This window comes from Bufo gargarizans, chromosome 10 (genome assembly GCF_014858855.1).
Source record: "Bufo gargarizans isolate SCDJY-AF-19 chromosome 10, ASM1485885v1, whole genome shotgun sequence".
Lineage (NCBI taxonomy): Eukaryota > Metazoa > Chordata > Amphibia > Anura > Bufonidae > Bufo > Bufo gargarizans.
The window spans coordinates 122542062-122565367 of NC_058089.1; the positions used below are offsets into that span (position 1 = coordinate 122542062).

General features: G+C 47.5%; 1 protein-coding gene across 3 annotated transcripts; it reads left to right on the top strand.

The window, feature by feature from the left end:
• The first annotated feature begins 752 nt into the window (after nucleotides 1-752).
• TERF2 (telomeric repeat binding factor 2) lies at nucleotides 753-22667 on the top strand. Of its 3 annotated transcripts, none has more exons than XM_044270147.1 (10): nucleotides 753-914; nucleotides 3445-3540; nucleotides 5986-6116; nucleotides 8427-8513; nucleotides 10958-11101; nucleotides 12475-12659; nucleotides 13047-13448; nucleotides 15879-15958; nucleotides 17039-17085; nucleotides 21159-22667. In XM_044270147.1, exons 1-10 carry the CDS (start codon nucleotides 767-769, stop codon nucleotides 21312-21314), a joined length of 1476 nt encoding a protein of 491 aa, XP_044126082.1. In that variant the 5' UTR covers nucleotides 753-766; the 3' UTR covers nucleotides 21315-22667. The 3 variants fall into 3 exon arrangements, with proteins under 3 accessions (XP_044126082.1, XP_044126081.1, XP_044126083.1); XM_044270146.1 differs by having other exon boundaries at nucleotides 10955-11101; nucleotides 21159-22666; XM_044270148.1 differs by having other exon boundaries at nucleotides 10955-11101; nucleotides 13242-13448; nucleotides 21159-22661.
• Nucleotides 22668-23306: the final 639 nt, after the last annotated feature.

The window sequence follows — 23306 nt, forward strand, 5'->3', positions numbered from 1 at the left end:
AATCATACACCTAGCCGCGCACAATTATGGCTCAAGCCTGATTCAGGAGGCCGTGGTTTTCGTCCATGTCCTATGTGTGCGTGCAGCGGACTGTACACCGACCCATAGAAGTCAATAGAGCAATTCACACCTCAATTGTTCTGCACAGAAAATCAAAGCTCCGTGTCTCACAGAACAAGGACCTGGAGACCATTGTAGGGTTGTGTCCTGCGTGGACAGACGGACCTCGCGGCAACTTAAAAATTGAGAGGCCTGATGTCGTCTCATCGGTCACACTTTTTTGGGGCACAAAAGCTGGTTTTATGGTTTATTTTTTTTATTCTGTTCAGCTATTATCAGAGAATTTGGGGTACACAGGAGGCAGCCATGTTTATAGTACAACCTTCAAAATAAATAAATAAATAAATATATAATACAAATAAAAAATAAATAAAAAACACCCCCCGCAGGGGCGTGGTTTACGCAAATATAAATGGGCGGTCCTGTCGTTTGGGGGCGTTCTTTTGACCAAGGCTTGCAAACGCTGTGTAAACCTTGGCAAGTTCTGTAATATGAAAAAATAAAAAAATTGCGTTTTTGTCTTGTATTCATTGGTTTATCCGTATATACAGGGTCATCAGTTTTAAAATACCACAAAAAATATAGCTAATAATAAGAGTCAGAATATCTGTTTCCGCCCTTCCCATCATGGCGACTGTGGCCTTCCAAGTCACGTGACGCCACCCCCGGAAGTGGGACCGTTTCGCGGCGAATTTTGGAGAGCAGGATGGAGGGGAGCTCTGACGACTGTGGCCTGTGGGCTCTGGAGCCTGCGGTAAACCAGTGGGTGCTGGAATACTTCTTCCATCTTTACGTGGATGCCTTCAAGAACCGCCGAAATGAGGATTTCGTCCAGATACGGGATATCGTGTCAAGTGAGTGGATGTGATGTCCTGCAGGACTGCTGTACGAGGTGGTACCGAAAGAGGGGCGCTCCTTGGATGTTTGCTTTGATGATGTCCGGATATGGGATAGAAGTCACCGTTTTTTTCTTTATTTAACCCCCCCCCCTCCCCTCAACTTGGTTCCGTCCAACGTATTAATTTGTCCTTATGGGGCAGATCTGTGTAACTGTTACCCATAGCAACCAATCACAGCGCAACTTTAATTTGATAGTCTGCTCTTCAGAAATGTAAGCTGCGCTGTGATTGGCTGCTTTGGCCACAAGGCCAACCATGGTCTGTGTTGCCCCAATTTTATTTTATTTTTTCTAATTTCTGAATTTCGTCTGCTGTGTGTGAACATCGTCTTACTGTTTCTAGAGAAGTTGTATCACGGAATAAGTAGGTAACATTGCTGGGACAGGTGGGTAACAGCGGTATCATGTCACCCAGCTTTCCCAGGGTCAGATATATCCCCTAAATGACTAACAACGTGTGTGGAGACTCTTTTAGTAAGGAAGACTAATTTATAGCCACTGCCTAACGTGGGAGAGAGTTACCTGCATGTAAGACCCTAAGGCCCCTTCCACGCGGGCGCAATGCGTGAGGTGAACGCACTGCACCCGCTCTGAATCCGGACCCGTTCATTTCTATGGGGCTGTGCAGATGAGCGGTGATTTTCACGCATCACTTGTGCGTTAAGTGAAAATCGCAGCATGTTCTATATTGTGCGTTTTTCATGCAACGCAGGCCCCATAGAAGTGAATGGGGCTGTGTGAAAATCGCAAGCAAGTGTGGATGCGGTGCGATTTTCATGCGTGGTTGCTAGGAGACGATCGGGATGGGGACCCGATCTTTATTATTTTCATAATAGCATTCTTAATAAAGAATGCTAAGTAAATTAGGGATGGTTAAAAAAAATAAAATAATAATAATTAAATTCGCCTCATCCACTTGTTCGTGCAGCCCGGCTCGTCGTCTTTCTTCTTCTTTGAGGACCTGGGAGAAAAAGGACCTTTGGTGACGTCACTGCGCTCATCATATGGTCTGTCACAATGGGGATTGACCATGTGACGGACCATGTGATGAGCGCAGTGACGTCACCAAAGGTCCTTTTTCTCCCAGGTCCTCGAAGAAGAAAGACGACGAGCCGGGCTGCGCGTGGATGAGGCGAGTTTAATTATTATTATTTTTTATTTTTTTTAACCCCCTCCATCCCTATTGTACTATGTATTCAGAATGCTATTATTTTCCATTATAACCATGTTATAAGGGAAAATAATAAAATCTACACAACACCTAACCCGAACTTCTGTCAAACATGCCAATTTTCTCACGCGCATGAAAAACGCATTAAACCGCTTTGCACCCGCGCAGAAAAATTGCACATTTTCCCACAATGCACCCGCATTTTGTCTGGCCCTCGCATGCGACTCCCGTGTGAAAGAGGCCTAAGGTCTTGTGGCCATTAAAGGGATCATCCGAGTTGTAGTTCTACTCTCCTGGGAGTCTGTTTAAAATAATGAAAAACTTGCCTAACCGCGGCCCTGCCGATCCGGTGTCGTCCTCTCCCCTGGGCTGCAGCCGCGGTGTATTTTGGCTGCTAGGTGACGTCTCGTATACCGCCGCAGTCCATCGCTGACCTTAGCAGTCTCCTACGGTACACCGCAGAGGCCAGTGTTTGGCTGCAGCAGTGAACGGGGTGTCACCGCTGTAGCCAAAACAACACGCTGCGGCGGCGGCGGCACCACTGGGGAGCGGACAGAGCGGTGACGCTGGATCGGCAAGGGGGTGTTAAAGGGGTTCTGCACTTTTATTTAACTGATGATCTATCCTCTGGATAGATCATCAGCATCTGATCGGTGAGGGTCCGACACCCGGGACCCCCGCCGATCAGCTGTTTGAGAAGGCAGCGGCGCTCCAGCAGCGCCACGGCCTTCTCACTGTTTACCGCCAGCCCACTGACGTCACGACTAGTATCAACTAGCGTGGGCGGGGCTAAGCTCTCTTCACTTGAATGGAGCTTAGCCCCGCCCAGGTCAGTGATGCTAGTCGTGACGTCAGTGGGCCGGCGGTAAACAGTGAGAAGGCAGCGACGCTGCTGGAGCGCCGCTGCCTTCTCAAACAGCTGATCGGTGGGGGTCCCGGGTGTCGGACCCCCGCCGATCAGAGGATAGATGATCAGTTAAAACAAAGTGCAGAACCTCTTTAAGGTGAGTTTACCATTATTTTAACTGGTTCCTGCTAGAAGTAACCTATCATAAAACAACCTGGACAGTCCCTTTAAATGGATCTACAGGCCCCAAGAGGGTTTTCTTCTGCTCTCCGGTCACCGACAGTGTGAATAGAGCCTAAGTTTGGAATTGCACCCGAGAGATCTGAAAGTGAATCAGAGGACAGTCGGGGTCCCTCCATATGTTGGCAGGTGATTGGGCGTCGTGCATGGGGCGGGTTTCATATCATACACGCCTGTTGTCGTCCGACTGTGTCTGTCATTGATCGCCTTTGTTTCTCTTATTTCTAGTATTAATGCAGCGACGTCTGAAGTCCGTGGAGCAGAACTCCCAGGTTCTACGTATAATGCAGCTCCTGTCCTGTGTTGAAGAAGGAGGGGATCTTGGTGAGTAAAGGCAGTTTATAGAATGCTCTTTATTTTTTGGGGGGGGGAGGTACGCCCCAGTGCCCTTAGAGTTGTTCTTCAGACATGTTCAGGGTTCTGAATTCTTTGCTGCCATTCCTCCAGCAGTTGATGTGACTGAGGCGTTTTATACCCCAATCACGTGCTGTGTAGTAGTGAATGCTGTGCACCAATTTCCAGACCTCTCAGACTGGCAGGACCTGCGTTGTAGATCATACTAAGGCTGGGTTCACACCTGAGCGTTTTACAGCGCGTTCAAACACATGAAAACCAATGCTTCCCTATGGCCCTGGTTCACACTTGAGCGTTTTACAGTGCGTTTGAACGCGCTGAAAAACGCCCTACGCTCCAAAAAGTTCTTTAGCTTCTTTGGGGCGTTTTGTCGCGCGTTCCCGTACATAGACTTTCGGGAATGCGCGACAATGGGCGTTTGCTTGTCTCTGTATGCGCGATTGTAAACGCCCGTACAATCGCGCATACAGAGCGCTCCTTTCAGAACGCTCAGGTGTGAACCCAGTATAAGGCTACTTTCACACTCGCGTCTCTCTTGAGATCCGTCATAGAATCTCAATACTGGAGGAAAACGCTTCAGTTTTGTCCCTATTCATTGTCAATGGGGACAAAACGTGACTGAAGGGAACAGAGTCACCAGAATACATTTCGTTTCATTGCGTTCCCATGACGCACACCAAAGCGCTGTAAGCAGTGTTTCTGAGTACGCCCTGGGATGCAGAGCGGGAGGGATCCGTCATGACAATGTAAGTCAGTGGTGTCGGATCCGTTTTCTCGGACACAAAAGAAAACCAATCCGGCGCCCATTGACTTACAACGGTTTTGCTGCCGGCTCCATCTTGGTCATTTTAGAGCTAATACAATCGGATCCATTCATAACGGATGCAGACGATTGTATTATTATGACGGAAGTGTTTTTGCTGATCCATGACGGATTCAGCAAAAACACTGGTGTCAAAGTAGCCTTACCTGGTCCGCTGGTGCCGGCTCATTCTCTCCCAGCCCTCCGCTGCTTGTCTTAGGTCCTTCCATGTAAACTTTTGGTCTTGCGCAGATGCAGCCAGTCACTGGCCTTTGCTTCCTGTGCGTCATGTCAAATGGTCACATCACGCCAGGGGAGCAGGTCACTGCTGCAGCCAGTAATTGGCGGCATCTGCGCCAGACCAGAAATGTACATGGAGGGATCTGAGACAAAGCAGTGTAGGGCGGAGAGCTCGCGGGCCGGGACCCAGTGGCGGGGAGCTCGCGGGCCGGGACCCAGTGCCCGGGTGTGGTAAGTATGATCACCAACGCAGATCCTCCCCAGTCTGAGAGGTCCTGAAACTAGTGCACAACCCCTTTTAAAATCCACATCATGTTCATTCTGTTAGGGCTCTTTCAGACGAGAGTCCATTGCGGGAACCGAGCTCCGTGTGCGAGCGTTATCCTTCGCTCTGGACCCTGCTTGTCTTGCAGGAGCGCACAGCATTATCGTTGGTGTTGAGCGTTTGTAAGCCTCCGTCCTACTGTAAAATGTGTGGGTTCTGCTGAGGTCTTTGCAAACTTGCGGTAAATATTGCGAGACTTGCTTCGTGTCGCGTCCATGACGTGACACTTCGTTTTTTTGCATAAATTACAGTGTCAAAATCCAAAGCTGAACTCTGCTTCCTGCCTCATTAACAAAGCCAACATGTGCCACAAGTTCACAAAGTCCTCAGCGGAGCCCATACATTTCACGGTACGGCTATATTGTTAACTATTCGGGTTCGGATACAGCACTAATTAACATGATTGATAATGCTATGTGCCTCTGCATGCTTTTCAGTACAGAATCATACTGGCAGCTTTATGTCGGTATAATCGTAAGGTCATGAAGGGGCACATAGCATTATCAATCGTGACAATGCCGCGTGCAGGGTCCAGAACGCAGGATCACACTCACACAGGGAGGGAGTAGATTTAGATTATATTGAAAGCAGATCTGCCTCCGGGTCACATGCACATAGCAGTGTTGTTTCAATTCTGCACCAAAATCCACATCTGTTACTTGCAGTTTTGGATTTGATGCGGATTTGCCCCGGTCTCACTCTGCGTTGTAAAGGGTGAAGCCTGCTCTGAAAATCCGCAAAAAAATTAATTCACAGGCTGCGGATTTCAGATCCTACTCTGCATGTTAATTTCCATGCGAAAAATGTCGACACTTTGTGAGATTTTGAAAATGTCATCTTACTCGGCTGGTACTGTGTTGGATTTGTCGCATGAAAATCTGAGTTTCAGATGCAGATTGTCTAATACAAAAATCCACAGCAGCGCCGGGCTCCCAGCTCTCTGGATATCCATGTGAGTAGTCCGCGTGCAGACTTGTCATGGACTGGTGATGCCTATCATGCATTTATTATTTTTTATATGACCCAAAGTCCTTCTCTGTATCTTCAGATTGTAGGTTTGATGAAAACGAGAACGAGACGCCGCTCGAAACGGCTGTTGGAATATTGGACTCAATGAAGCAGGAGAAGACCTTTCCTGCTGATCTCATCAATACAAACCAGCAAATGCTTAAAGAGGCAGTAGGTTTTATATTCTTTTTATTGCAAATTGGTTCTCCTACAGTCATTTAACCCCTTCCTGCGCCCCACATGTCTGGCACTGGAGTAGTTGTCACACCGTGTCATAGATGGACTGCACGGTGATAGCGCATGCTTATAAGCTTTGTTTTGTGGAAAGAAGCTTCCTTTATCACTCCCATTCCCCACAATGGAATCTTGAGGTGACAAGGGGTTCCATTGGCAGACAGAGGCTTAAAGAGGACCTCTCCTGACATGTCTGTTTTAATAACTTTATGCATTCCCCATGTAATAACCATTCTGGAACATCTATTCTTATAGCTCTATGTCCTGCCATTCCTTTATTATTTCTACTAGTTATGAATGAATTGCTAGCAGTCTGCAGTAAGGGTACAGAGGGGAGGTAACCAGTTGGGGGTGTGTCCCTGCACAAACTGACTGTCCAATCAGTGCTGCCATTGTCAGTCTGTGCAGGTACAAACCCCCAACTGGTTACCTCCCCTCTGTACCCTTACTGCAGACTGCTAACATTTCATTCATAACTTCTAGCAGGAATAATAAAGAAATGACACAACATAGAGCCATAAGAACAGATGCTCCAGAACTGTTATTACATGGGGAATGCAAGACGCTATTAAAACATCAGGAGTGGGGAGAACTTCTCTTTAATCCTATGTCTGCCACAGGAACCCCTCTGTACCCTTACTGCAGACTGCTAGTAATTCATTCATAACTTCTAGCAGGAATAATAAAGGAATGGCACAACATAGAGCCATAAGAATAGATGCTCCAGAATTATTACATGGAGCTAATAAACCAGACATGTCAGGAGCATCTAAGCCTGCCACGTACAGGTCACGAGGGCTGATAAGGCATTGTGTCAGTTATACGGTGACTGACATAATACACTATATCATATGAGCAATCAGAAGATGGCCTGTTCAAGTCCCACCCCCCCACCCCCCCCAAAAAAGAATTGCCATTTTTCACTTGCACCAAAATGATTATTATTTTTTGTTCATTCCATTGTCCAATAATAAGACATATGTAGCTTAAAATGGCACCAATGAAATCTCGCTCATCGCGCATAGATAAAAATCCCTCACGTAAAAATATTAATGTTCTGGGTCTTTGAATGCAGCAGCGCAAAAGTAGAAAAGAGAACTTGTATACGTGTGTCTGGTACAGGAATGCTGTAGGGAGACTGATGCCAGAACAGATCCTGTGGGTTTCTGCGGCATCGTTTCTGGCATCTGGCGCGTCAGATTTAACACCGGATGTCTCACTCTAGCAGACCAATAAAAAATATAGCATGTAGTGTTTTTCTGTTCGGCGCTTTAAAGGGATTGTCTCCTCTTGGACATTGAGGGGAATATCGCTAGGATATACCCCCAAATGTTTGCTAGGTAGGGATCCATAGGTGGGATCTGCACCTATCCTTAGAACGGAACCTGCAAAGTGATGTGGCCGCCCGCCATTCAATTCTGTGGGAGTGCCAGTGCTCAGCTATTTCTGTTAGCCCCATAGAAGTGAATAGAGCGGTGGCTGCATTTGTGCAGAAAGCTTCCCATTAATCTCAATGGGACTTCCGAAAATAACCAAGCATGCTGCTCAGCTATTTTCGGCACTCCCATAGAAATGAATGGAGGATGGCCGCGCATGCCCAATGCGCCCTCAGGCACTTTGTGGGCTCTGTTCTAAGAAGAGGTGCGATATGCCCCCATTTAAAGGAGTTTTGCCATCTCAGACAATGGGGGCATATCGCTAGGATATGCCCCCATTGTGTGATAGGTGCGGGTCCCACCTCTGGGACCCGCACCTACAATGAGAACGGAGCAGGGAAATGAACAGAGTTCACACTGCGCATGCACTGCCGCCCTCCATTCATTTCTATGAGGCTGCCGAAATTGAAATAAATGGGAGCAGGGGCCGCGTGTGCACTCCCATTCACTTCCCATTCACCTGCGAAATCCGGGGTCCTCCAGCCACAGCTCTCCCCGCTCCGTTCTTGTTGTAGGTGAGGGTCCCAGAGGTGGAACCTGCCCCAATCAGACAATGGGGGCATATCCTAGCGATATGTCCCCATTGTCTGAGATGGGAATACCCCATTAAGGCTATGGATGCTGGACTGGTGCACAGAGTGCGCAAAATAATTTTTGTCAAGCTCTGACTGATGTATGAGTTCCACACACTTTTTTATAAAATCTTTGCTGTCACTAAATGGAAAGGTTTCCGTTCTTCCAAGCCCATACCTTCCTCATGCAATGCAAGCTTCTGCCTTGTTCCTCACGACGGCCTTGTTCTCTTTTGCAGGCGGTGGTTGCCTGTATACAGAAGCAGCAGTTTAGCAGAGCCAAGAGCGTCATAAGGAAGCACATTGCGAACACCAGAAATACAAGAGTGAGTAGCAGCCAGTACAGTGAGGGCTTATTGATGCGACCGCCCAGGGGATGGTCTTCTCCAAGAAGATGGCCGGTTTGCATGATATGTGGCAGAGCTGAAAAGTTGTCTCAGAACTTTTTCTGGATGAGGGTAGTAGTCTTTTGGAGAGATGTCACTGTATCGTTTCTTCGTGACCTCACCTGTTCTTACTTTATCAGATGTTTTAGAGAAGTTCTGTCATGGAATCCTCTTTCCTGGTTTAATATTATAGGGCCGGCATGCTCAACCTGCGGCCCTCCAGCTCCCGGCGTGCCTGAACAGTTGTAGTTTTACAGCAGCTTGAGGGCCGCAGGTTGAACATCCCTGTTATAGGGGTTGTCTCATGACGGTCATGGTCTAATCCCTTTACCACCTATGCGTTTTGTGGGAGAACTCCAGGATTTATGGGGGTTTTTTCAGGACTGATTTATGATACAGTTAGATCCTATCTGATCGCTCCTATCATCTCGGGGTACGTCCACACATTACTGAAACGCTGTGGATTAGCATGCGGCTTCTTTTACAGTACCAGACAAGTGGGTGAGATTTTAAAGGGCTTCTGTCAGCCCACTAAACCGTTTTTTTTGGTTAATAATAATCCCTACACTGCGAGCTCCCTATACATAAGCTAAATATTCATTTTTGTTCAGTAGATTTTGTTAAAAAGCAATTTTTATAATATGTAAATTACCTTGCTACCAGCAAGTAGGGCGGCTACTTGCTGGTAGCAGCCGCATCCTCCGATCCTAAAGACGCCCCCTCCGCTGTGTGAGTGACAGGGCCAGGGAACGGGATCGTTCTCTGCTGGCCCTGTTTGAATTCAAAATATCGCGCCTGCGCCGTACCTGTCTTTAATCGGCGCAGGCGCACTGAGAGGCGGCCGCTCCATCCTCAATGCGCCTGCGCCGATGACGTCACATCTACACCCGGCGCAGGCGCATTGAGGATGGAGCGGCCGAGAGAGCGGCCGCGCCGATTAAAGACAGGTACGGCGAAGGCGCGATATTTTGAATTCAAACAGGGCCAGCAGAGAACGATCCCGTTCCCTGGCCCTGTCACTCACACAGCGGAGGGGGCGTCATTAGGATCGGAGGATGCGGCTGCTACCAGCAACTAGCCGCCCTACTTGCTGGTAGCAAGGTAATTTACATATTATAAAAATTGCTTTTTAACAAAATCTACTGAACAAAAATGAATATTTAGCTTATGTATAGGGAGCTCGCAGTATAGGGATTATTATTAACCCAAAAAAAAAAAAAAACGGTTTAGTGGGCTGACAGAAGCCCTTTAAGAAATGAATCAACTGAAGATTTTGATGCTTTGGTACCACACTCCTTGCATACTGTTCTATACCCAATACTTGCTGGCGATGCTCAGCCACCGGTCCCTCACTCTTTCACATATTTAGGAAATGCCCCCATGTATTCACCTTTTGGAATATGGTTGCTTCTGTCATCCTGGGGTGCACAGTGGACTTAGACCCGCTTACCTACTTGGTGAATATTTCCGCCAGGGGACTGGGGAAGCGTAGCTCCAGGCTGCTCCTCCATTTGCTCCCAGCAGCAAAATGTCTTATTACTTCTGGAAACGATCTGCTCCACCGTCTAAGGCCGAATGCACACGGACGTGAGCGGTCCGTGGTATTCTGGCCTGGCATCCTGCTGACAGTAAGAGCGCACGGCGTCATTGGTTGCTATGACGCCGTACGCTTCATGCCGCTGCTTCATAGATCATACCAGTGTATTACTGTAGTGCAGCGGTGGCATGAAGCGCACGGCGTGTGCATTCGGCCTAAAGCAGATTATTACTCCAGTATTCGGGGCATTTCTTCTCTAGAATACTATACGCCCTTATTGCATGGCAGTGCAGACCGGTTCTTGAAGATCTGGTCTCTTTGGGATCTCCACCATACTGAAGTGCAGGAGAGAATTTTTAGTTTCTTTATTTTTTTTCTTGTTTTTTGTATACAGGATATATAGATGTTGGCTGATTGCAGTCATTTCCTACTTTCATATACAGAGATAATTCTATATGATTTCTATGGAACCTATGTTTATTTTGAGACAATGGATCATAGAAAACTAATAACTAATAACTAAATAAAAATAAAGCTGGAAGAGAAATCTCATCCTCACTCTGCAAAAACGCTGAAGCATAAAATGTGTGGCTGGTTTGTTGCAGGACTTTCTGCATCTGAATTCCATACATCTGAATTGATTTCTGACCACCCTATTCAGGTGACTGGGACGGTTACAGATAGTTCTGCTCATCTGCCGCACATCAATGTTCCCATATTTTAGCATTATATATTTTTTTTTTGTATAAATAAGTGCCCTCTAAGATAAAAGGCACTTTATCATTCCTGTATGGTAACTATTAGCATGTCTATAGCTCTTCTGACAGCGACTGTCTTCTTTCAGCAGCTGCGGGCAGATCTGATGCATATCATCCAGGAGCGGAACATAAAACATCCATTGATTGCCAATTTTTCCTTGTCTACAATCAAAGACAAGGTTTACGATATGTTTGAGAGCCAGATTCAGAATATTCCATCCTTCTTGCTGACTGTAAGTGGTTAACAGTATCTAATAGATCCATTCATCATAAATGTTAAAGGGGTTATCTCATAACTAATGTAAAAAATAACAAAATATGACATCATATGGAACATGACAATACCTTTCTAACTAAGCTAGAACCAGCCCTGGACCTCACATGGATCTAGAGATCTCCACATCTAGATTTATTTTAAGCTGACCGCTCAAGGGGAGTGTCTTTTCTGCTGCAGCTCAGGGGGCGTGTCCATTCCGCTGCAGCTCTCTCCCTATCACAGCTCAGGGGGGCGTGTCCATTCCGCTGCAGCTCTCTCCCTATCACAGCTCAGGGGGGCGTGTCCATTCCGCTGCAGCTCTCTCCCTATCACAGCTCAGGGGGGCATGTCCATTCTGCTCCAGCTCTCTCCCTATCACAGCTCAGGGGGGCGTGTCCATTCCGCTGCAGCTCTCTCCCTATCACAGCTCAGGGGGGGCGTGTCCATTCCGCTGCAGCTCTCTCCCTATCACAGCTCAGGGGGGCGTGTCCATTCCGCTGCAGCTCTCTCCCTATCACAGCTCAGGGGGGGCGTGTCCATTCCGCTGCAGCTCTCTCCCTATCACAGCTCAGGAAGCGGTTGAAGGATGAAACTGAGCATGTGCGGCCACCTTAGTGAGCAGGTCAAAGAAATAAGAAAATAGAATAGAGAGCAGGTGGCGCTGTACAGATAGATTTTATTTAATAACTTAGTAGCTATAATACATTTTTAATTACATGTAATTACAAAAGTATTCAGATTCAGGGGCTGGTTTGAAAACTGTAGAATATTTTTCGTGGGACAATGTTCTGACGCAAAAAGTGCCTAATCCTAAAGGGATATTACAGCAAGACGGACTTTCCCCCTTGTAATTATTTATAGGCAAGGCCTTTTATTTTATGGACAAGGGTTTTTTCCGGTTTTCTCATATTGACGAGCTATCTTCAGGATAGGTCATAGTTATTAGACTGGCGGAGGTCTGACTCCAGGCACCACACCGATCAGCTGTTTGAAGAGATCGTGGCAGGGGCGCAGCGGCGGGGCAGTGTAATGACAGCTGCTGCGTCCAATGTCAACGGCGAACAGGTAAGCGGTGAAGAGTCGCACTCGTAAAAACGGACAGATTTAGGGAGAAGGTAGAAAGCCGCTGCCAAACACCTCTCTTGAGGACAAAAGGATCAGGCAGTTGATCCTGCCCTGCCACGAGCCGCGTGTTCGGCCGACATAGATCGAATGTATATGGACAGCTTAATCTTGTTTGGAAGGAACTTTCCAGATTCCTTGGAAGATTTTATTGATATCTGGATATAAATTAGGTTTAAGATGAGAATTATCCTGACCGCCTTACTAACTTATGGTTCCTGTTTTAAGCTTGCACAGAAAGAACCTGCAGATTTAAAGGGGAAGTCCAAGGAACATCTTGCCTCCGATAAGCAGCCTGAGCAGAGTTTGGGGAACGTTTTGTCTTCAGAGGAAGATTCCTTGACACCAGATCTTAAGTCTCAGATCTTGGTGTCCCAGAGCAGTGATATCACCAGTTCAGCAAAGGACATTGGGTATGTATAGTCAAGCTATAACAGTGAAGTGTTCCAGATCTATAGTAATCTGAAGTATGAAGGCGATGCATTTCTAATCCTGTACAAGCGACACCCCTGCCGATCAGCTGTTTGAAGAGTCTGCGGTTTTCTGGGGAGACTGTGGCCTCTTCCAAGGCCAGTGACGTCACGTTCAAGTGAATGGGGCTGAGCCGCTATGTAATGTAGAGACAGTGCTTGGTGAGCTGCGAAGAAGTGACGTCGCTCACCAAAACACCGCGGCCTCCGCACACAGCTGATCTGATATTGATGACGTACCCTGAAACCCTTTTAATTTCGGCATGGTTGAAGACCTCCGTGATGAGGCAGTGGGGATTCACGAGCTGTATGTCCTTCTTGTCCTTATAGGTCAGAAGTAGACTGTGGTCCTACCTTTAGCCTGTCTGCTATGAGATCTAAGTTCTTATTACTCTGTCAAGATGACAACCCTGATGTTAAATTCAGACACCTTTGTGAGACAGACTTCTGTAGGGAAAACGCCCATCTACGAAGTGTCTGTAATAACACGCAAAACAGTAAGAGCCACCGTGCTTGCTCCCCCAGAGAGGAGGCTTCAGTCCTAGATGAGAAGGTACAGGGGAAATGTTTGACTCTCCACCAGTTGGTCATGGACCAGGACAGTCAGGTGGAGAGTGAAGAGGAAGAGAAACAGGAGGAGAGTCCGAAGCAGCCCCAGCAACAGAAGCGCAGCAGCGCCACCATCCGAAGACTGTTCAACTCGCCCACCACAAACAAAAGAAGGAAAACAGCGTAAGCACTTGATGCATGCCATACCACATCAGAGGGTCTGAGTGTATGCACTAACTGTGGCCCCCAGCCAGGGCCAAATACGGGCCTGAAAAGAAAGCCCTGTATGGGTCTGTGAAGTCACATGCCCAGCTCTGAAAGAGATCATGGCATGCACCCCGCAACTCCAAAACGGGAGTCGGATTGCGTCATGTTCTTTTCAGAGTTGCTGCACGTAGCATGCTATGTCTGCTTGCTGTCAATGACTGGAGACAGTCTTTGTTTCTATTAAAAGCAGTCTGTCACCAGGAAATTCACTGTTAAACCAGAGACAGTGCCGTATAGGACTAGCTCCGCTAATGATGCCTTTAAATTAGCGCTGTCGTCTCATTATGGAGGACAAGTACTTCTAGGTCACTCTGTGCACCCTTGCTTCTCCGTCGTCTTGATTGACAAGGCCAGCAGAGATGATTATTCATGAACCAGGCCCTATCGATCAAGAAAGAAAGAGAGGGAGGTAAGGGTGCATAGAGTGACATAGGAAGGAGACCTGTCAGTCATCGTCTGGAGGAGGAGTGGGCAGTGAGCCTCACCCGACCCATCTCCCTCGCAGCGTGGGGTTCAGCGTGTACTGACAGATCACTGACCTCAGAGGGTCCGTCACTACACTGCTGCCCTCAGTGATGGCGTCATAGTGCTGGTGACAGGTTATTTTATATAGATTAAGGGTGCATTCACACAACCGTGTAAATGGATCCGCAATCCGTTCTGCAATTTTGCAAAATGGGTGCTGGCCCATTCATTTCAAAAGATGCGGACAGCACACCGCGTGCTGTCCGCATCTGTTCTGTTCCGCGGCCCCGCAAAAAATATGGAGCATGTCCTATTCTTGTCCGCAACTAAAGAATAGGCATTCTCTATATATAGCGCCAGCCATGTGCAGTCCGCAAAATGCGTAACGCACATGGCCGGTATCCGTGTTTTGCGGACTGCAAAACACTTACGGTCGTGTGAATGCACCCTTAAAGTGCATTTTCTCCAGAATGGAAGCAATGGATTGCCAAGTGCAAGGTATCCCTACCAGTGATGGCCACTTCGCAGTGTTCGCCAGTGAACACATGCAGGCTGCCATCTTTAGTAAGGTAGACTCACCCATCCGGCGATGCACAGGTAAACCCTTACCTGTGCCAGGAGCTGGTCTGAAATCAAACGCAGTCACCGGGAGCAGGCAGTTCTGAGAACAGCTCCCGGCACAGGTAAGGGCTTACCTGTGCATTGCCGGACGGGTCTACCTTACTAAAGATGGCAGCCCGCATGTGTTTGGTGGCGAACACTGCGAACTGACCATCACTGATCCCTGCAGTCAGCTGGACTAGGTCCACAATTCATGATGTCACTGAATTTTCTAGTGAGACTCCAAGGGGCACATTTATTAAGCCCAACGTTGTAGACGCCGATCTTAACCCCTATATCTGGCGGAGGATCTGCTGAAGTTACGTAGAGGTGTCGGCATCTTCATAACTTTGGCGCATCCAGCAGCAGTTCTAAATTTAAGACCGCTTCGGAGCTATCTTACATTTAGACCGTGAGCTGGGTGAAGTTGTAGATAGCGGCGCAACTAACCGTTAACTAATATAGGCGTGTATGAGGATAGTAAATGACTAACCCCCGCAACAGCTCTCCCACACGTCGCTGTGCCTAGTAATGCACTTTGGCTGTGAGGCCCCTTCATTCTGCTTATGTTCTGGGGTCTGCAGGTGACACCCCTTCCTTTCTAACATGTCCTCAAGCCTCCTCCTTTAAGTCTAGATAATTTTCTGCTCATGCAGGTTCACAATTTATCAGTGTATCAGATCTCTAAGGGCGTCTTCACACGCTGCAGAGTTTTCCGTGATTTAAAATCGGTTTGCAGAAATCCACGTGTTTGCCAATCCATTTAAATGACTGGAACAAATTTTCAGTGGCGCAAAATTCTGCAACTAAATCTGCAGCGTGTGAAGGCGTCCTAAAAAGCTGAGCTCCTCTTGGGCGTGATCAAGGCGGGTTGTGAATGATAAATGTTTCCTTTCAGTGACAGCAAGCAGAAAAAGCAGCATACAAAAAGGAAACAAAGTATGTAAATTGCCCGAATGTTATGTAAACAGAGGCAGGGTTTATTCATTCGTCCATGTGTATATGGAAGCTGTAAGGACCCTCTGACGGCAGCGCGTATATGGAGGCTGTAAGGGCCCTCTGACGGCAGCGCGTATATGGAGGCTGTAAGGGCCCTCTGACGGCAGCGCGTATATGGAAGCTGTAAGGACCCTCTGACGGCAGCGCGTATATGGAGGCTGTAAGGGCCCTCTGACGGCAGCGCGTATATGGAGGCTGTAAGGGCCCTCTGACGGCAGCGCGTATATGGAAGCTGTAAGGACCCTCTGACGGCAGCGCGTATCGATCTCGTTTCCTCTGCAGAACAAACAGTCGAGTCTCGGAAAAGGAAAGTGTTGTGGAAGAGCAGGACACGTGGAGCGACGAGGATGATCTGTTCCAGAGTAAGTGACTTGTGCTCCACGGCTACAGTAAAAACCTACTAGAAAGTGCCCCTCATTTATCAACATTTAGATAGTGTCCTTGTTGTCCATAGCAACCAATTAACGGTATTAGAATTCCTCGGGTAAAACTAAAGTCGGACCGTCATTGGTTGCTATGGGCTGTCTGTGACTTTCTCTTGCATCCATTCCCAACTCTGTTCTCACTTGCATCACAAGAATGAACAGGTTTCTAGCTCTGGCAAGATTTTCACCCTCCTTCTCTGAAATCCTCTGTACTGCTGGGCACTTCCTGTCCTACACTTGCATGCATACTTCTCCTGTTACTGATCCTGCCTAAAAGCAGCTGCAGATTAAGGCTCCATTCACACGTCCGCAACGTGTTTTGTGAATCCGCGGATCGGCAAAACACGGACAGCGGCAATGTGTGTTCCGCATTTTGCGGACCGCACATTGCCGGCACTATAGAATATGCCTATTCTTGTCCGCAATTGCGGACAAGAATAGGACATGTTCTATTTTTTTCGGGAACGGAATTGCGGACCCTGAAGTGCGGGCATGGATGCAGTGATCTCTCATGAGGTTAACGGCTTGTTGACTTGTGTTCACTCCCTTTAATTTATAGTATTGGATAACCCTTTTAAGCCTCATTTACACGTCCGTGCTCAAATCCATCAGAAGGTGGTCAGTGATGGTTCCGTGTGTCTGTTTTTTGCTGTCCATGTGCCATCCGTGTTTCACTGACCCTGCACAGCTGAACAATAATATTCAAAGCATCTCTTCCTAATGATCCATGAAACACGGATGGCATCGATGGCTTTCACGGACCCATAGACTATAATGGGCGTGATGGATCTGTGAACAATGACAAAATAGAGCGAACATCCGTGCTAAAACACTGATGTCTGAATACACACATTAAAATGAATGGGGACGTGTGCAGTCTGTGGCGAACATGTACAGCACATGTACATGGAACACAGACGTGTGAATGAGGCCTTAAGATGGGCCAAATTTAGTAAGGAGCATATATATTGTATATATATTTTATTATTGTAGTATAATTTATTATTTTTTTTGCAGGATCTTCAAAATCTACCAACAGTACAAGCAGTTCTGGTAGGAGGAGGGTAAGTCGGCTGTGCTACGGAGTTCTGCCATATGGCTACTGCTTCTTCAGTCTGGGTATACATGTAAATATATGTTCTTTAGGTTTGGTTCATAGATAAGGGAACTGCCTACACAACGATCACAGGGCCTTATGTACTTTAGGTAGCACAAAATCAGCGGAAACTCTTGGTACGAAAGTGAGAAGTTCCATTAAAGGCAATCTGTCAGGTCTTTATGGCTACCAAACGCTGTGGTTAGGGGAATTAAGACACGTGCAAACATACCTTGTGGCCACAGATAGGTCTAGCATTGCAGAGTAACATACCCATTATGTATGCATATGAGGTCTCAAGTGTCCCGAGGGCAGTCCCAGGCCCTGCACATGCACAGATTCTAGATCATGCCCAACAGCTCCAGCGTAGTTGACTCAGTGACATACTGTGCATATACCGCTTCCATGTGTACTCCTTACAGAAGAGCTAGCAGGGCAGAGGCAAGACGTTAATGCACTGGGAAGTTTCCGCGCCTTATACAGACATAGCACACCGCTGGAGCCAACAGAGGCACCGAGCAAGGTTTACTCGAGAGCTGGAGTGATTGCTATCAGGATCGGTGGGGGTCCGACACCTGAGATCAGCTGTTTGAGAAGGCACCAGTGCTCCGGTGAGCGCCGCTGCCTTCTCTCAGCTCACCAAGCACCGTGCATTGTACGGCGGCTGAGCTTGGTATCGCAGCTCAGCCCCATTCACTTCAATGATACCAAGCTGTGAGAAGGCTGTGGCGCAGCCCAGGAGTCAAGACCCCCACCGATCAGATACCGATGACCTGTCCAGAAGATAGATCATCAGTATCAAGATCTCGGAAAACCCCTTTACAAGGGTTCTCCAGGATATTTATATTTAAGGCCTATCCTTAGGATAGATCCTCAATATCAGATCCACAATGATCCGACTCACGGCACCTCTACCGGTCAGCTGTTCTGCAGAAGCCCCACCTGCAGCGTTACACCGCTCCATCTATTGTGTAATGGACGGCGCTGGTTACTGGGAGCAGCAACCAGCTCCGTGCACTACACAATGGATGAAGCTGCGTAGCTCTGGCACCTATTTCTGGCTTGTTGGGGGTGCCGGGGGCTCCTGTCAGTATGTTGGTAGCCCACCCTGAGGGGTTAGACCATCAATATAGAAATCGTGGCGATCCTCTTTAAGGCACAGACTATAAACTCCTCGTCTGTGACTGACAGTCAGGCCATGGGTAGTTTTCGTTGTCCTGTTATTGGACCACTCCCGTTTCTCATTTAAACTAATATTTCATAAGGGGAATTGCTATAGAAGCATTTGTCCAAGATGCATTTTCTGTTGTGGTAAGAACGGTGCCACGGTTTTGCAATTGCTAATGTGTTTTTTATAGGTAAAAACATGTAACTGCGTGGGCAAGTGCTACATACAAGTACAAATCTGTGCAATTTAAGATAAAAAACTAAAAACATTTTAACTATAACAAAAAGCTGAATGTATAAACCCAGCCTAATATATCTTTCTTGTTAATGTCATTGGAGGACACAGCACCACGAGTATATGCCCAGCCACCACTAGGAGGCGACACTAGATATGTGAAAGGTTGGCTCCACCCAGGTGGGCTATACCCTCTCCACAGACACTAGGCTAATCCGTTTGTCTAGTGCCCATAGGAGCTGGGATGGAGCTTTCCCTCGATTTGAGAACTGTTCCTCCTTAGGCTGTTTGTTGTTCTCTCTTCTCCTCTTCTGTCCCTCAGACGAGTCCCCACTTGTATCACCAGGGCCTGTCACTGGTTCCTTTTTTCCTGAGGCTTCATGTGTCCAGGGATTTCTCTGGTCTTACATTTCACAGTGATATTTTGTTCCAGTTTTTCTGAGGCTCGATTCTCGCCCCCTTTGTGTGGGAACCATGTCTTTACGTTCCCTTCTCCTGGCCATTACCGAGGACCCCCTTCTCCCCCAGAGGTTGGCTGCTTTCTCTGGCAGGATGAGCTTCCCACCTTCTCCTAGGGCAGTGATGGAGAACCTTTTACAGACTGAGTGCCGAAACTGCAACCCAGAACCCACCTATTTATCGCAAAGTGCCAACACGGCAATTTAACCTGAATACCAACAGGGCCGGTGCAAGGATTTTTGTCAACACAAGCGAATCTACATTTTTCATGTCCATTTCTTGCCTCCCCCCATCATTCACATTTCTGCCCCTCATAATTCATGTCCATTTCTTGCCTCTCCCCATCATTTCACATTTCTGCCCCTCATGATTTATGTCCATTTCTTGCCCCCCCATCATTTTACATTTCTGCCTCTCATAATTCATGTCCATTTCTTGCCTCCCCCATCATTCACATTTCTGCCCCTCATGATTTATGTCCATTTCTTGCCCCCCCATCATTTTACATTTCTGCCTCTCATAATTCATGTCCATTTCTTGCCTCCCCCATCATTCACATTTCTGCCCCTCATAATTCATGTCCATTTCTTGCCTCCCCCCATCATTTCACATTTCTGCCCCTCATGATTCATGTCCATTTCCGACGGCTGGTCTGTGGGGCAAGTGCAAGTTAGCAAGTTAATTGTCGCACCGCCCCCCCCCCCCCCCCCCGTCTCTGTGGGCCCTGCATACCAATACAGTATATCTTCCATGTACTTTATCATTTAGCTATTATAGCCTCCCTACATTCAGTTTGCTGCCTGTGCTGTCCCTGCGCTGATGAATGGTAGGAAAAGTCAAAGGCATACTGGTACACCATAGACTTTTTCCAGAGTGTGGGTGCCCACAGTCAGGGCTCCGAGTGCCACCTCTGGCACCAGTGCCATAGGTTCGCCACCACTGTCCTAGGGTGTTTCTCTTTTTCCACCTGCCTTGCAATAGAAGGAGGCTCGCTCCCTTCCCATGGTGAGTCTTTGCTATTCTTTCTCTCCATCATTCAGCCTCCAGTGCTTCCTTGTGTCCTCTCTACCTTGGCCTTCACATGGTGTTTGCCACAGACAGGCCATGTTTTTGGTTTGAGATGATTTGGAGTTTTTTCCTTGCTGGGTCCTCTTACTGGTCGGGTTCCTTTTGCTTCCAGGCCTTATGGAATCGCCTTCCTTTTGCCGAGGGGTGGTCCACAGGGTCTTCCTTTTAGTTTGTCGCCTGGAAGTTTTTTTTCCTTTGGTTCAGGGTTGCTCCTGTCCTTTTCCCAGGCATTTTCTCTCCTGCCAGGTTCCCTCGTGGTCTAATTTTTCTTGTTGGGTCTGTCTGGAGCATCCTTCTATATGCAGAGCGCTAGGCCATTACCAACAGACTCTGGTTGTGCTGCTCTCCTGGTTCTTCCAGATCCTTCCTCGGGCTCTCTAGTGCGCACTTGTTCAACTCTCGGTTCTTGCGCAGGACACCCATTTCTGTTCCCCATCCTCTAGCTTCTTTATTTTTCCCACCTTGGATGGAGCTGGGTGTTTCCCTTTGTTCCTTTCTTGCATATGGCCTTTTTTCCCAGGCACTTGTCCTTGGTATCCTCGCGGTCTCCCACATTTTTTTTTTTCTTTCTTCGGACTCTTCCTGGACCTGGAGCCTCTCGGCTCACTTCCTTAGTTTTCTGTCTACCATTTCATGGCCTCTCCTGGTCCTGTTGGGTCATAGGGTTCTCCAGCGCCAGACTTTTTGCATGAGATTTCCTTCCCACCCTCGGGGACTGCTTTGGGACGTCCCATGGTGCTGTGTCCCCCAATGACATTAACCAGAGAATTGGATTTTTGTACTTACTGTAAAATCCCTTTCTCGTTCAATTCATTGGGGGACACAGATCCCACCCCTTGTCTTTCCTTCCCCGGTCCGGGACATGTTGGTTCTTTGCTTTTGTTTCTCTCTCCTACTGCTATTGGTTTTCATATCTGGTGTCGCCTCCTAGTGGTAGCTGGGCGGGTGCTGTGTCCCCCAATGAATAGAACGAGAAAGGGATGTTACGGTAAGTACAAAAGTCCAATTTTACGCTCAGGTGGCGCCGGCTGAATACCCTGCTGTGTCTGCGGGCGGGGGTGATGCGCAGAGCTTACATTCGCTTATGTATTTTTCTTTTTGTGGAATTGCAGTGGACAATAGAAGAAACTGATTGGATCAAGTCAGGAGTAGAAAAATATGGTGAAGGCAAATGGGCCCAAATCCTGAAGAACTATCCTTTCCACCAGCGCACGGCGATCATGATAAAGGACCGGTGGAGGACGATGAAGAAGCTTTGTCTGGTGTGAGGGAGGCCTGCCGGCGGCCGCGTTTCGTGCATCTTCACTTCCTGGTGTTGTGACTGCTGTAAATCTCAGTTCTATAGTCTCTGGGAGACTGCGCTTCTCGCTGTGTGCTGGACACACCTGTATTCATGTCCGGAATTACCAGTCATTAGGGGCCACAAGATCCTGCTATATACCCTGTCTGACTGGGGGGTCGGGTAGATTTCTGGTGCTGCTCCCGGTGTCACCGTAGCCATAAAAAATTACCTGTTCCTGTTATCCATGTTTTTATGTTCAGACTTCTGGGAAAGCCTTGTGTAACACGCAGTTTGTCACGTAACTTTCCTGGAGTCCTCGTGGTGAGCGTCTGCCCGGCTAAGCAGCTGGTGAATATATTGCCAACATACTTTAAAGGGGTTATCCAAGACCATTGAATGCCATCCCTCATATGCCCGGGCCCCTCACAATGAGTATACCTACCTGGCTCCCCGCACCGCCGCTTCTCCCCATGCGCGGATGAAAACATCCAGTGTCCGGGGTGGGGGGTAAGCAGCCAATGGCAAGCGGGGATGGGGATGAGCCATCCCTAGCATCGCGTCATTGGCTGCCCACCCCTGGCGGCAGTGCGGGGACCGGAGTAAGTATATTCAGTGTGAGGGGAGCATTGGTTGGCATTTAATAGTCTTGGATAATCCCTTTAAAGTGGACCACCAATTGTCAACATCGATTTTATTTTTTAGCTCCAAAGTTCTATGCTGATAAATTTTATAATAGTTTTTTTATAGAAAAAAAGTAAATATAAATTATATATTTTTTTTAAAAGAGCTCCAAATTCCCTATATTTTTTCCCCCTCTTACATATTGCAGATGAGGAGATGGAGCCTAGCCCCTGTAGACAGTACAGGGGCCCCATTCTGTCTTCCAGCGGTGAAGCTCCTTCCATTTGGGGTTTATACAGTGATGATTGAACTATTGCTGTGTCCCTGAGCGCCCCCTGGTGTTGGCTGCAAGCAGCCAGCATTTTACCTATGGTTGTGTGAATGGAAGCAGGGGATTTGGAGCTCTATGTCAGGGAGGATTGATTCATTAAGTTAATCTGCGCCATTCTGTTCATTGTTGGGGGTACACGTTAAGTTAAAGTTACCCGAATGATGGCAGTGTTATCGGTTATTCCTAGGTTCTCATTATATAAGAGCACGCCTATGTTGCTTTTATAGTTTATGTAGGGCAACACAAGCGGTTTGCAGTGCACAATGCGTGTTCGGGGTCATTCAGCGCACCTCCTAGGGCTCTTTCACAGGAGCGGATGGCGTGCGGGTAATACAGCCAAGCCCCCTTCCGGACAGCAGAGACACGGAGCAGTAACATGATTGATTATTCTCTGTGACCCTTTTACTACAAAATCACGGACAACTTTATCTCGCTGTGATTTTGTAGCAAACAGATCCCAGAGAGGCACGGAGCATTGTCAATCATGTCACTGCTCCGTGTCTCTGCTGTTCGGGACGGGGCTTGGCGCTCTTTCACGCAGTGGATTACCCGCACGGCATCCGCTCCTGTGAAAGCCCCTAGGGGTATGAGGGCTATCCGGACACAGCGGCACCTTTGTCTGGTATTGCCGGACAGTCCCATGACCAGACGTAGCACTGTTTTTGGTAAAAGACTAGATCCTTTATTTTATGATCCTGGATTCCCTCTTTATATGTAGCTCTTATCCCCTCCAGTTTCCTAAAGGATTTCAATTGTGTCCAAATATTAAAATGTCAGGTTATGCAAACGTGTACTTTAAAGTTACATTTTTTTGGGGGGTCGATACTTTCCTGCATATTTTAGGGTTTGTACAGGACCGATACTGACGCAGAATAACATTGTGCCATGCAACTTGTATATATTATGTACAGAATATTTTATCGGTTTGCGTTCTTCAATAAACTTTGCGTTTATTGTACATGAATTGCTCATTTTTGTGTTTCTTGCCTCGTTTTAGAGTGCAAAATATAGAAAATCTGATTGCAG